Here is a 13,589-nt window from a genome sequence, read left to right on the forward strand (position 1 = left end):
GGCAAGTTTAATGAAGAAAAACTATATTACCTTAGCTACTGGATCTCAGTAACCAGAAATGATTTTTCTCTGTACATTTGCCAACAATGTAGATGTGCCCAAATATATAAATAGGCTATGTATTTCAATGCACTCGTGAATTTTCAGTAGGAAAATAAACTAGACAGCAATTTTCAAGAATAAAGTGCCATAGAAATGCTAAAGACTACCTCTAATAATAATGACAATGTAACTCCCACTGTTTCTATGTGCAGTGTGCACCTGCATTGACTTCACTGAGTTTGGTCAGGTCATGTGCACAAGATACTCTGAAAAGGAGAGGTTTTAAAATTAGCCGCCATTTCAGGTTTGTCTCCTTCACCTGAATAATGGGGAAGTTAAGAACATGGAGTTCTGGAAACAGACAGATCTTGGGTTGAATCAGCTCCTTAATTACTAGTGTATGACCTCAGCAAGATACTTAACCTTTCTGTTACTTACTTTCTTCAACTGCAAAAATGGGGATAATAATAGCACCTATTTCCTTCATCAGGTTGTTGTGAGGTTTAAATAAGATAATGCTTATAAAATGTTAGTTATAATTATTCATTTTTTCAGGCAATATAGCAAGTTTGCATTGAAGCCCCAAGCCAGAAAAGCTCTTAGAGGTCAGGATGTAACTGAGTGAAAGTTTAGAGATGGCAAAAGACAGAGATCTGTGATATAAGTAATTGGTCTTGTGACCCTGCTATCAAGGAGTCTTGTTCTGGGTTTAGGAAAAACCATTTCTATCTGGAAATGACTGCCCACATCACCTTCCACCCCCAGCATAGACACATTAAATAAGTCACAAGTTTTGGATTTAGGGAGACACAAGATGAAAGTTGGGTTCAACGTAGCCCCCTACACATTGTGTAATCTTAAGAAAGTTACTGAGTCTCAATTTTTTAATCTATAAAAGGAAGATATCAATATCCACCTTCAAGGTTACTATAAATATTAAAACAAGGTAATATCTGTGCAGTACTAGTGCCTGGCACACAGTAGCAGCCAGAAGTGGTAGTGAATATTGTCTTCAGAAGGAGGTTGAGAACCCAAGATGTTTTTGTTTTTCTTGTTTGTTTTTTGCTTAACTTGATAGCCTTGAGGAAAGAGAACAAACAATTAAAACCCTGTAAATCTTAATAAATAACTTCTTAACAAACTCAGTGGGAGCCTGGTATGGAACCAGGAACCCAAACGAGGCAACCTACAGATAGATGTTCCAGGCAGACTGTGTTCCATACTGAGGGACTGAATATCATCAAATCAGGGTGTATGTCATAGCTGATGGGGGCCTGACCACACTCTGTCCCCCTGCTTTTTAAAGTAGATTATGCACTCACTCTAAGAGATGCTAGAATAAACTATAAAGACTGTGTAAGAAATTCAAAGGCTCATTAAAATTTGTAAGTAGTATTATATATAATGATTCTTAAAAGAGTAAGACCAGCAATATTCTTCTAGTCCTTGCCTTCTCCACTTTCTCACCTCCATCCACTCTTAACTAACACTCTTTGCTGAGGTCATCAGTAATCTCCTAATTTCCAAGTCCATTAGACACTCTGCAGTTGTAGTTTATTTGACCCATTCACCTATTCCCACTTGCCCTTAAACAATAAAAGCTACAATATTTTAAGTGCAACGTGCCAGACATTATGTTAGAGCCATGAATCCCAATGGGGAGAGCAATTTTGCCCCACAAGGGACATTTGACAATGTCGGAGACTTTTTTCACTGTCACAGCTGGGGCGAGGGGAAGTGCTACTGGCATCTAGTGAGTAGACGTCAGGGATGTTGCTAAAAATCCTACAATGCAGATGACAGCACCCCCTGCCCCAACAATGAATTATCCAGCCCCAGTTGTCAACAGTGCCAAGACTTTACGTATATAATTTTATTTGACTGCGCAATAACCCTATTGAGTGGGTATGATTATCCTCATTTTGCTGATGAGGAAACCAGGCTATCATTATGAATTACTCAGAGAGTGATTATCAAGTTAATGAATTCTCCAGGCTCTTTACTTCTCCTGCCTGAGACCAGTTTACTATCTGGTAGCATATCTATCGAAAGGAGAAAGAAAGGAGAAAACCCAGCCCAGTTCTGTGTTATATAAGCAATGCTGGTTAAAAAAAAATTTTTTTTAATCTAAGGAGGGAGGAAGTTGGAACAATGAAGCTGAAAAGTGGGGAGTAATCTAGCATCTCACTCATTTTCTGCTTTCATCTCCCACACCCACAACTCATCAGGAACTGCCTGGGCAACCAAGGCTTACCCCCACCTGCTGCTCTAAAGAATCTAAGAGCAGAGACAGTGCAATGCAAAAAGTAAGTAAATCAGAAACTCATGCAATGGTGATTCCAACATCAGGCTCAGAATTGATTTTCAGAGTTGAGGGTTTCCCTTCGTATAGTTAGTCATTGACACTTAGCTGTACTATTTTTAAGTAGCTGTCAAACCTCAGCAGAGTAAAATGTCCAGCAAGATGGTAACAAATATCCCAAGGTTTTATGCCTCCCTCCTACCTGACAGGGAAGATGAGGCTAAGACATCATGAGCCAACTACAGACCCTAGGAAAGAGTGATTTCTGGCCATTGATTTCCAACATGGCCCAGTTGCAGAAGGAAAGGCGTTCTGGGCCTGAGCCTGCCTCGAAGGTGAAAATATCCTTGAACAATCAGAAAGCTTTGTATTTTTCCAGAAGCTCTTGGCAGCAACAGTGCAATCTCCGGGGTAGTGGCTGCCCTTCTCTGAATAATGAGAAAATTATAATTATTATCAAAAATTATTATTATGCTTTAAAATATATTTAGTGCAAACAGTGTGCCAAGATAAAGAACAATTTTTTTTAAACAATTCTATGAATTCATTCCAAATCACTCACCCCTTACAATTATTTGTTCATTTTAACACTTTCACATTCCAGGCTGAAACATTCAAAATGGCATACAGAATGACAGCCAGGATTAAGCCAATCTCCTAATCAAAGGAGAGCAGCAGTTAGCAGAATTGAGAGCAAATCCTGGCCACCAAGCCAGCCTCTACCTCTGCCACAGCCTGGAGCAAGAGTTCCCATGGAGGCCCATATACTCCATGTCTAAATATTTTAGTTATAATTAACAAACACCATTGAATGAAATGTTTACTCCTCCTGCCTTGATAAAGGCACCTTCTTAAGAATCTGGAAGGCCAGATTTGAATTTAGGATTCCTGGGCCTTAAGAGTTCCATACAAAATGTGAGAGGGCAGGAGAAGCTGCCCCACCCGACATCCTGTCCCAGGGACTCTGTCCCCTCTCTCCACACCTTGGGCTACATCCAAGCTATTCATCTGAGCTCCTCCAAACAGCTACCCCTGGAGCCAACGGGTCCCACACATACATGCCACAGTCTTCCTTCAGGGTGACAGATCCGAAATGAGGCTGGTGTTGCCCTAGAAATAGGCTCCAAGCAGTTTGGGCAGAGAATCCTGTGATCTTGGTACCAAGAGTATGGTCTAGAATGGGAGTGTGGACTCTTGATGGATCTGCTCCTTGGTGCCATGGGAGAGCATGACCTCATCCTCTAGGAAGGATATGACCAGATGGGGCCCAATGTGGAGCCCTCGGAAGCACAGAGCCCAGGGCAGGAGTCACTCTTACCCAAGTCTCAGGGTCATACCATAGGCTATAAGCCTTGCGCTTCCCCCAGCATGTGGCTTTGATGCACGGCTACCCTTGGCACAAAGTCATTTCCATATTTTTCTTCAGGACACAATGACTTTTGTCCCCCACAGACACACACAAACCTGGCTTTAAGAGCCCAGAGTCTCTTCTGGCCCCAACAGGTTGGTGTCATGGGGGCAACCAATGGGCTCTGTTGCCTTTCCCACGCTATGTCCAAAGTCCCCATGGTTGGAGAATTGGCTTTTCCCAGTGGGCTAGTGATGTGACAGTTGCTATGGCTTTCAGATGTCAAAGGAGGGCGTTGGAAGGCCTGCATGCCAGTTCTGCCGCTAAGAAGCTGTGACTTAAGATTTGTTACTCATCTCTCTGGGTCTCAATTTCCCTGTTTGAAAAGTGAGGGCATTGGACTAGGTCAGAGATTGAAAACTGGTGATGCATGGGTCATTGGCCCATGGATGTGGGATTTTGGGGTGGAGGGGGACGGGAGACTTCATAAGGCTTAAATATTTTTTAAATTAGTAATGAGTCTTTAAAAATTAGGAGGTTTCAGGAATTCCCTGGTGGTCCAGTGGTTAGAACTGGGCCCTTTCACTGCCGTGGCCTGGGTTCCATCCCTGGTCGGGAACTAAGATCCCACAAGCCACATGGTGCAGCCAAAAAATAAAAATTAGGAGGTTTCAAATAAAATTCGGTACATGGATTTTCCCTAAATATAAAAACCACTGTACTGCCTCTAAACCCCATTATTCTTGAGATTTTCTCCCACAGCCCAGTCTCCCAAGCCCACCATGTCCTGCTACGTAAGACCCAAGAGAAAGAATGGGAGATTGAAGGAAGTGAAGGGAGGCAGGGAAAGGCAAATGCGGGCAAGAGAGACGGGGAGGGAGGAGACAAGGAGAGGGTCTGGGAAGCTAAGAGAAACAGACCAATCAGAGAAAAAGAGCTGACACTTGCATAGCTTTCTAGGTGTCGGGGATGGCTGTCAACGTCTTCCATATGTAATAGCTCATTTAATCTTCACAAAATCCCTGTGGGACGAGTTCCATTATTTCCCCCATTTTACAGAAGAGGAAACTGAAGCTCAGAGAGGTGAAGTTACACGCCCAAGACCCCAGAGTTCGGAAGTGGTAGAGCTGGGATTCTAATCCTGCAACAGCCCCCATCTCACTCAAGAGTCCAAGCACGGTTCTTTCAACGGCCCAGCACGACCTCTCAACCTCACACCCTTCCACTCTGCCCCTGCCTCACGCGGCTCTTTCCACTGGCCTCCCTGCCGTCCCTTCCACCTGCCAGCCGCCCTGCCGCCCTGCCTTTGTACCTGCCGTTCCTCCTGCTCGGCCATCAGCACAGTGGGCTTCCTCAGGTCCTCCAGGTCGTGACTCAACTGTCACCATCTCCATGAGGGCTTCCTGCTTACCCAAGTGCTCACACACACACCATCCTCACCCTGTCCTCACCCCCTTCTCTAATTTTTTGTTCTCCAAAATACATGTCATCATCGAACATACCACATCTTGGATTTATCTTGTTTATTACTGTCTTCTCTGGAATGGAGGCTGCATGAGGGCAGGGATTTTTATCTATTTTTTTCATTGCTGTATATCCAGGGCTTAGAATAGTGCCCAGCATATAGAAAGTGCTCAACAAAATATTTATCGAATCAAAAAATCAAAAAATGTACCCAAAGCAGCCAAGCTCCAAAGAGTCTGACTTGACCGACATTGTTTTCTATCTCCTCCCAGGAAACGCGTCGGGGTCCCTCCTCTCCCTCCGGGCTATGGCGCCTCTCAGCCAGCTGGGGGGCCACATCAACACCACGTGTGCGGCAGAGAACTCCACCGGGGCCAGCCGGGCCCGCCCACATGCCTACTACGCCCTCTCCTACTGCGTGCTCATCCTGGCCATCATCTTTGGAAATGGTCTGGTGTGTGTGGCCGTGCTGAAGGAACGGGCCCTGCAGACCACCACCAACTATCTGGTGGTGAGCCTGGCCGTGGCAGACCTGCTGGTGGCCACCTTGGTGATGCCCTGGGTGGTGTACCTGGAGGTGAGTAAGTCGCAAGTGCAAGCTGCCCATGTGACCGTGCTTGTCTTTGTCTTCCGTGAGCTCCCGGCGTCTGGGGTCAGAATGCTCCCTGCCATGATCCAGGGTCTAGGGAGGGAAGGAGAGCTCCTGTCGTTCTCCCTTTCATGAGGGAACTGAAGGTCCTGAGAGCAGCATTATTCCAGCATCACTTGCCCACGTCAGAACCAGGGAGCTGGGAATGATTCTCTCCCCAGGCCTCCAGCATCCAGGTGACTGGACTTGAGTGATGGGACTTGTCCTAGAAATGCACCAGGCTTACTCTCTGTGCCAGTCATGTTGCAAAGACACGGGGGTTGGGGTGGGAGCAGTCCAGTGGCCATCCTCAACAGTGTTTCAATGTATATAGGGGTGGCGATGTGCAGGAGGCATGTAGGGGCAGAGGAATTAATTTTTTAAAAAACAATTTTCTTTTTTAACTGAATGAGAGGAAAAGGGAGCAAGAACAGTCTGCAGATAGATCAGACTTCTGATGGTTCAGTTGCCCTCGGACTCAGCATTTTCCTCCTGGGTACCAGCTCTCTGCAGACTCTGCTTCCAAAGGAAAAGACCAAATTTATATTTTTGGTGCCTCCCTCACCAGTTAGATAATGCAGCAGACCCTGGAGAATTCTGCCGGAGAGAAACATTTCTTAAATTTGAAAGTATTTTCATTTGAAAGTGCAAAACAGAGTCAGGAGGTGATCAAGACAAAACATCCATTTGCTAACAAGGAAATCAGGGTGCCTACACCTGTTCAAGAAACAGATATTCCTACCAGGAAAACATGCAATTACTAAAGAGTTTTTTTTAAAACCCTTAATATCCTATTAATATTTCTCCTCTGCACTGTGTATCATTCTAAAAAGGTATCCAATGAAGGCTCAAAATGATGCCATGATTAAGAGAAATTAAAATTCATCAAGTTAATATCTCAGTTAATATTAATAGTGAAGATGACAGTTAATTAAGTATGACATATCACAGGAGAGCAAAAACCTCGAACATAGACTGCTTAGGCGAGTAACCATATTAAAGAATGACTGGGAACTAAAATTAGACTTATGATCTCAATGGGGAGACATTAAGGAAAGAAATCAAGGAGATAGAAAAGGAAAGGAAAAGAATAAAAACAACTAGGCTGATTGGGATAGATTTAAAGGCTAAGGGAATACTCAGAGAAAAAAATATGCATTAATTTTTCCCAGTTAGGATTATCCTGATGTCAAAGGGTCTTGTAATTATCTTGACTTTTCTGTCAACCCAATTAGGCTGAGACATCCTTGAAGTCAGAAGCTATGTCTTTGTTCTTTTTTTCCCTGTAGTCCAAACATACTACCTGGCACATAATATGTACTAAATAAATATTTGATGTATGAATGATTAAATGAATCTGGTCTGCAATGTATGCGTTAGATGGGCCATTCCTGCTTATACCATCTGCAGCTACATCTATTGTTACAATGAACTATTTACTTTTATTTTATTTTTTAATAATGATACTGAAAAGGAGTTAGAAGTATATGATGTTTCTGTTCAAGAATGAGGCAGACTTTAGGTGCTACAACCGAGTGTGGATGGATTAGTCAGTGATTCAGAACACCACCACACCCTGCTCAAAAGTGTTTCTGTCCATCCCTATGCATTACAAGGATTCTTAAGTCTGCCAGAAGGATGAATGTCAGAAAGAAAGGCAGGAAGAGAACCTTCACTCAGATAAGCATTTTAGTTGCCTCTGAAATAAAACCAGGCTTTTGGTGTCTGTGCACTCAGGGCACTCATTGGCTGTTCATTTGTGATTGCTTCCAGGACTCTGAATGGATTATATTGGCAAACCTCTGTAGATACTGGTATAGGAGATGGACATTGTGACCTTCTCACACTAGATACCCCTGGCATCCCCTTCTAGCCACACCTGCCAGTATGGGTGGTACGCCCACTCTACTGCTGAGCGTAGAGGAGCAACTGAGCAACAGAGGGCCAGCATGAGATCTTGCCAAAGGCCGTAGTGGACTCTCTGCAGGTTGTATCTATGGGTTTTCCCCTGTGAGAAGAGCTCTGGTGGAGCTCTTGTTTCCCCCCATTAAAACCAAGATGCCCTCTGTCCAACAGGTTATTTATAACAGGTAGGTGTTCAGTAATCAAGAGTACGGTCACATAAGTCTAAAATCATACAAAAAAGATTTGGGGGAGCAGAGACATCTCTCCACTGGGAAATGGGCTTTGCGACCTCTTTTTGGTCCTACCCACTTGCTTCAAGGCTCTAGTAATTGCAGCTTAGTATCTCTACATCACTTTCCCCAACAGTCAACTAAGGGTCTGTCTCAATAAAAGACAGAATATGACGTTAGGTAGCCATCATTAACAGACAACCAGTTAAGTTAATAGAAGGCTCTATTCCAAAGGATCAGGTCTCCCTATCCCACCCCAGTCTGTATATTTCCCTTAGTCTTAAATGCCTGCCTGCTTTCTGTGGACCTCAGAAGTAGACTGGGTGCTTTAACGAGAGAAAAGAGCACTCTGAGCTCTCAAAGTGATCGTGAATACATAAATTCACATGTCTCAGAGAAGAGCAAAAAGTATTACTCTCACTAACTTGTCCTAATGATGAGTAGGTGGTCTAGTAATTAGAAGATCATACCACAGAGCTCCCTTGAAAAGAGGAAAGGATGCAGTGTTGACCACAGAGACTGCTGGAGGTTTGAGGGCCCCCAGGAGGACAGAACAAACATGAGAAGAACACCATGAGGGGGCCAAATTGGCTGTCAAATTCCCAGCTTCCTGTGCTTTGATTTGAATGTATCCATCTTGTTTGAAGGGAATATTGGCTCACATTGGCCAGACCCCTTCCTTCAGAGGAAAACTGGCTCATAATGACAGACACCGGTATATATGAGTTATGTTTTGACTGTAAATATTGGAAAATTTGACTCACTGTGGCTTAAACAAATAGGAGTTACTTTTCTCACATAAACAGAATTCTGGAGGAAGGAGTTCTGTTGGTATTGGTTCAGCTGCTTCAGGTGTCATCAAGGACCAGACTCCCATTCTTTCTGTTCATCATCCTTGGCAAACCCACTTCCTCATGCTACTCACAAGAGGGCTGCCATAGCCCCAAGCATCATGGCCATACCCAAAAATAGGATGGGTGGGGACAGCAGAAAAAGAAAAAGTAAATAAAAGCCCTTTCCCTGGAGTGGCTTGAAGCATCTCCCTAAGGAACTTCATTTGTCTAATTGGCTAGACCTGGAACATAAGGCCACTTTTAGATGCAAGGGAGGATAGAAAAGGAAAAGTGAAAATGTGGGTTTTATTAAAAAAGAAGATGTGGGGGTGATGTAGGCAATAAAATGTCATATAACTTTGTGCTTCTGCTGGAATTCACTGGGATGAATGTTATTCTGATGCAGGGTTGTGCTATGAGAACAACTCAGAATTGGGAATCAGAAGGCGTGGAGTTAAATGAATAAAATGAAAGTGACAACTACACTTTCCCTACCTCACAAGGTTGATTTAGGCTCAACTGTCATCAACTGAAAAAATGCTTCGATACCTAAAAAGTGTGATCTATAAATATCTCAGTTTAGACAATTTTATTGTTAAGTAAAAGAAACCTTAACTCCGATTGACTTAAACAATGAACAGAATGCACTGGCTCTCCTACCAGCAAGTTTAAAAGTCCTGTGGTAGGGTGGACTGCAGGCTCGATTTGAACAGGGCTCCAGTTCCATTTCTCTGCAGTTCTCTCAGCTCTGTCTTCTTCCATATACTGACCTTATCCACAGGCAAGGGGTAAGCTATAGACCTCACATGTGTGCACCACACCATTCACAGCAAAAGAGAAAATCCATGTCCCAGAATTTCTAGTAGAAGTGTCAAGATGTACTTGGATTGGACTGGCTTATGGCACACGATTTTCTCTGAACTAATCACTGAATAGAATAGTCAGTTTAGCATAGGTTATGTGTACCTTCCATAGGACACATCAACTGCTCAGGAATCTCAGGGATTCCCAGTGGAATCCAAGGACGATTGGAAAGAGGAAAGAAGACAGTCAGCAAGTGTGCACCACAGTGGCCTTCGCTGGTACCATTCTCATCATGAAGGTATGCTGACCTTCTTCAGTTTCCTCAGTCCTCAGGCCTAGCAGAGAAGTTGAGGATAAGAACCCTGCAGGTGACCTCAGAGTAAATTATATTCCAGAGGGCCCTGGACTGGCCATCTCTGTAATTCAGTTTGCAGCATTTTCATGAAAACTCTTTTCTGTTCTGTACCAAATAGTTCTATCTCAGATTCCCTCTCAAGTTTTTAATTTCCTGCTCTAGAAGCTGCAGTCTGTTTGGAGCTCCCTCTCTAAGCACGAACATTCCATTTTGTTCCACTCGGTTAAGCACCTTTTGTGATGTTTAACACACTTGTATCAGGGCAGAAAGGCAGCGTAAGCAACCAGGGGAACATTTAGAATACTCAACTCAGGGTACTTGGGTCCCAGTGTGGACTGGAGAAAAGATTTGAGGGTTAGGGAATATAAACAAGCAAAAAAGTGCCAAATGGGTTCAGGCAGGGAAACTCACCATAGAGGGCCTGATCGAAGGTCAGAGAGTGACAACAGGAAGGGGCAGTGCTGTTTTGGGAGACAGGTGCCTTTGGACTTGTAATGATATTGATTATTAAAAATAAAGACTTTTTTAAGAAGAATTTTACCATTGTTCAAAAAACCCCAGATGATAGCAATTTAAAATCTCCCTACTGGAAAACAAAAGCAGGAGCTTCTCACAGTCTCTTCACCAAAGTCTGGATTTTGATGGAAGTCATAAGACTATGAAAGCTGGAAGGGCTTGGAGAGTATTTCTGCTGTCATTTCTAAAGTATGATCCAACCTCAAGAACATCCCAGTGACCGGGATTCTCTGTGGGCATGGGCCTCAGGGTCTGCACTTTAAAAGAGCTCCTCCGTGACTCTCATGAACCTCAACTTTGAGCTCAACCTTTATTACGGGGAGCTACTTGTTCAAAATACAGACTGATGGGTCTACCCCAGATTTACCAAACCGGAATTTCTAGGGGTGGTCCTGAAAGTCTATAGCAATTGTAACAAGCCCTTAGTCCCAGGCCCATTCCCACCCCAGCTGATTTGTGCAGCCAGCTGACCATCTGCTACAAACTGACAGGTAGGAACCACTAATCTGTAAAAACCCCATTTCACAGATGAGGAAACTGGGATTCAGAGAAGTGAAAAATCCTCATTTAGTACCCTATTTTGCCCCACAGCAATCCCCTCCTGCAAAAAAAAAGAAAAGAAAAGGAGGAAGGAAGGAAGGAAGGAAGGAAGGAGGGAAGGATGGAAGGGAGGGAGGGAGGGAGGGAGGAAGAAAAAAAGGATTTCAAATGCGGCAAACAAAAATGGAATGAAGAGGCTAATTAGAGAAGTAATTCCATCTTTGCTCCTTGGATATCTCCCCCAAACAACTAAAAATCCATCCCTTAGAACAGGAGTTCTTAACCTGGGGAGTCCATCAACCTGGATATAAATAAAATTACTTCTTTATTTTCACTAAACCGAAATTAAGCACTTACTTCAATTATGAATGTCAGCATCAACCCACAGCAGAAGAAATCCCTAGCGTCCCTGGTGGAAATCACAGATATTTATATTTTCAAGTCGCATTACAGTTTTTGCAGACCCCGAAATACCATTTACACTCATCAGTGCTTTGAAACTACTAGGTCTTGTCATTTAGTGCATTCTTAAAGAATCACATATTTTTTTAAAAAATACTTTGGTAACTGTATTTTGATATAATCACTATCCTTTGTGATCCACTGTATTTTATTTCATGCATTTAAAAACATTCTTCTGGGCTTCCCTGGTGGCGCAGTGGTTGAGAATCTGCCTGCCAATGCAGGGGACACGGGTTCGAGCCCTGGTCTGGGAAGATCCCACATGCCGCGGAGCAACTGGGCCCGTGAGCCACAATTACTGAGCCTGCGCGTCTGGAGCCTGTGCTCCGCAACAGGAGAGGCCGCGATAGTGAGAGGCCCGCGCATCGCGATGAAGAGTGGCCCCCACTTGCCGCAACTAGAGAGAAAAGCCCTCGCACAAAAACGAAGACCCAACACAGCCATAAATAAATAAATAAATAAAATTTTAAAAAATAAAATAAAATTAAATAAATAAATTAATAAAAATATTCTTCTGAGAAGGAACTATGAGGCCAAAGGCATCCAAGGGATAAAGAATGCTTAAGGAGCTCTAGGGACAACCATTTCTTTCTTTTTATATATATATATTTTTAAAATTTTACTACAGTACAGTTGATTTACAATGTTGCGTTCATTTCTGCTGTACAGCAAAGTGACTCAGTTATATATATATATATATATATATATATATTCTTTAGGGACAAAGTCATGCTCCCCACACCCCCTAGAGCCAGCATTTCCCAACCTTCCCAGGCAGCAAAAATCACTGGAGGGACTTATTATTCTGAGTAGGGCCTAAGAATCATTTTAACAAGAGCCTCAGGTGATTTGGGAAATGCTGCCTTATCAGAAAATTTGGGAAATGCTGCCTTAGGCTGTGTCTGTTGAAAATCAATAGCCAACTTCAGTACCTGAAGACACTCTTGCTTCTCCCACCTTCTGTATTGCCAAAGGGAGTTAGTTATATTCATTAGCAAGTGAGAGTAACACCATCTGCCTGCTGCTTAATTCCAAAGTGAGTTATTCATTGAAATTTAGGGAAAAGGTAGAATCATGTTTCTAAAAAGCCTTAAATCAATCAGATTTTTTTTTTTTTTTTGCTTTGCTTTGCTTCTGCTTTAATTTCAAAAATCACTTTACCTTTCATGTTCTCCCAACATTCTGTAGTACTCGTCTCACTGTCAGCACTTATCATATTGTATCATAGTTATTTTCTTAGCGTCCATCTCCTGGGCCCTCAGTTCACCCCTTCCCATTCACACATGAGTCCCCCTAACACACAGACACTATATTCTGAGGCCCTGGGAACAAAAACAGGTTTAATTCATTTCAGTACACCTACCCCAGCAAGGTATCAGCCCTATAATGGGCCCTCAGTGAACGCCGGCTATGTGGGTGGGTAGACGGACCAATGCCAACTCTTCTCCCTCCTATGATATGAGAAAAGAGTTAAACTGTACACTTCCCAGAAGCAGCGTGTCGGGGTGCTGACCTCTGAGAGGCAAAATAGAGTAATGTTTGATATTAAGGGTTTGAAATTCCAGCTACTTTTACTAGCTGTGTGTCCTTAGGCAAATTATTCAACCCCTCTCAGACTCCATTTCTTTATCTATAAACTGGAGAAAACATTTACCTCATTTCCTTGCTGTAAGAGTTACTTAGCATGTTCTTGGCCCTTTCAGCTCTTTATTGATCGTTCACTATTATTTACTTGGCATGGAGGACTTAAGTATTTCCATTACACATCCCACCAATTAGGGAAAACCAAGTGATGGCACCTTAGCGGGAATTACTTAAATTAGCTAATCAGGTTGTTGTCTTCTTGACACTTAGCTGAGATCAAGGAGTGAATGGGGATTTTGCTGGCAGAGTTGGAGACAGGATGAGAGGAGAGCCAGAATGGGGTAGCACAGTGGGGGCCTGGAAGCCAGGGGGCAGCTTGAGGGCTTTGGTCCTTAGGGGCTCAAGAAACCAGGGACCAAAGAAATCTGCCAGGTACATACTTTCACTAGGTCCCAAAGTCAGTAACCCCCACTGTTTTGTGCTGTTTTTCTACAACCCTGGGATACAAGCAATCAGAAGGAGATGTCTCATTCCCTAGAAGGGGGTTGATGCCGTCTGTCACACAAAGATCCTTGA

General features: G+C 43.3%; 1 protein-coding gene across 2 annotated transcripts in view; it reads left to right on the forward strand.

The window, feature by feature from the left end:
• Positions 1–5,463: 5,463 nt before the first annotated feature.
• DRD3 (dopamine receptor D3) overlaps positions 5,464–13,589 on the forward strand; it is a 36,546-nt gene continuing 28,420 nt past the window's right edge. For both annotated transcript variants that reach the window (XM_036851108.1, XM_036851109.1), the window contains exon 1: positions 5,464–5,733. In XM_036851108.1, coding sequence (XP_036707003.1) covers positions 5,464–5,733 — 270 coding nt within the window. The remainder of the gene's footprint in view (positions 5,734–13,589) is intronic.

The sequence above is a fragment of the Balaenoptera musculus genome, chromosome 4, assembly GCF_009873245.2.
Source record: "Balaenoptera musculus isolate JJ_BM4_2016_0621 chromosome 4, mBalMus1.pri.v3, whole genome shotgun sequence".
In the NCBI taxonomy this organism is placed as follows: domain Eukaryota; kingdom Metazoa; phylum Chordata; class Mammalia; order Artiodactyla; family Balaenopteridae; genus Balaenoptera; species Balaenoptera musculus.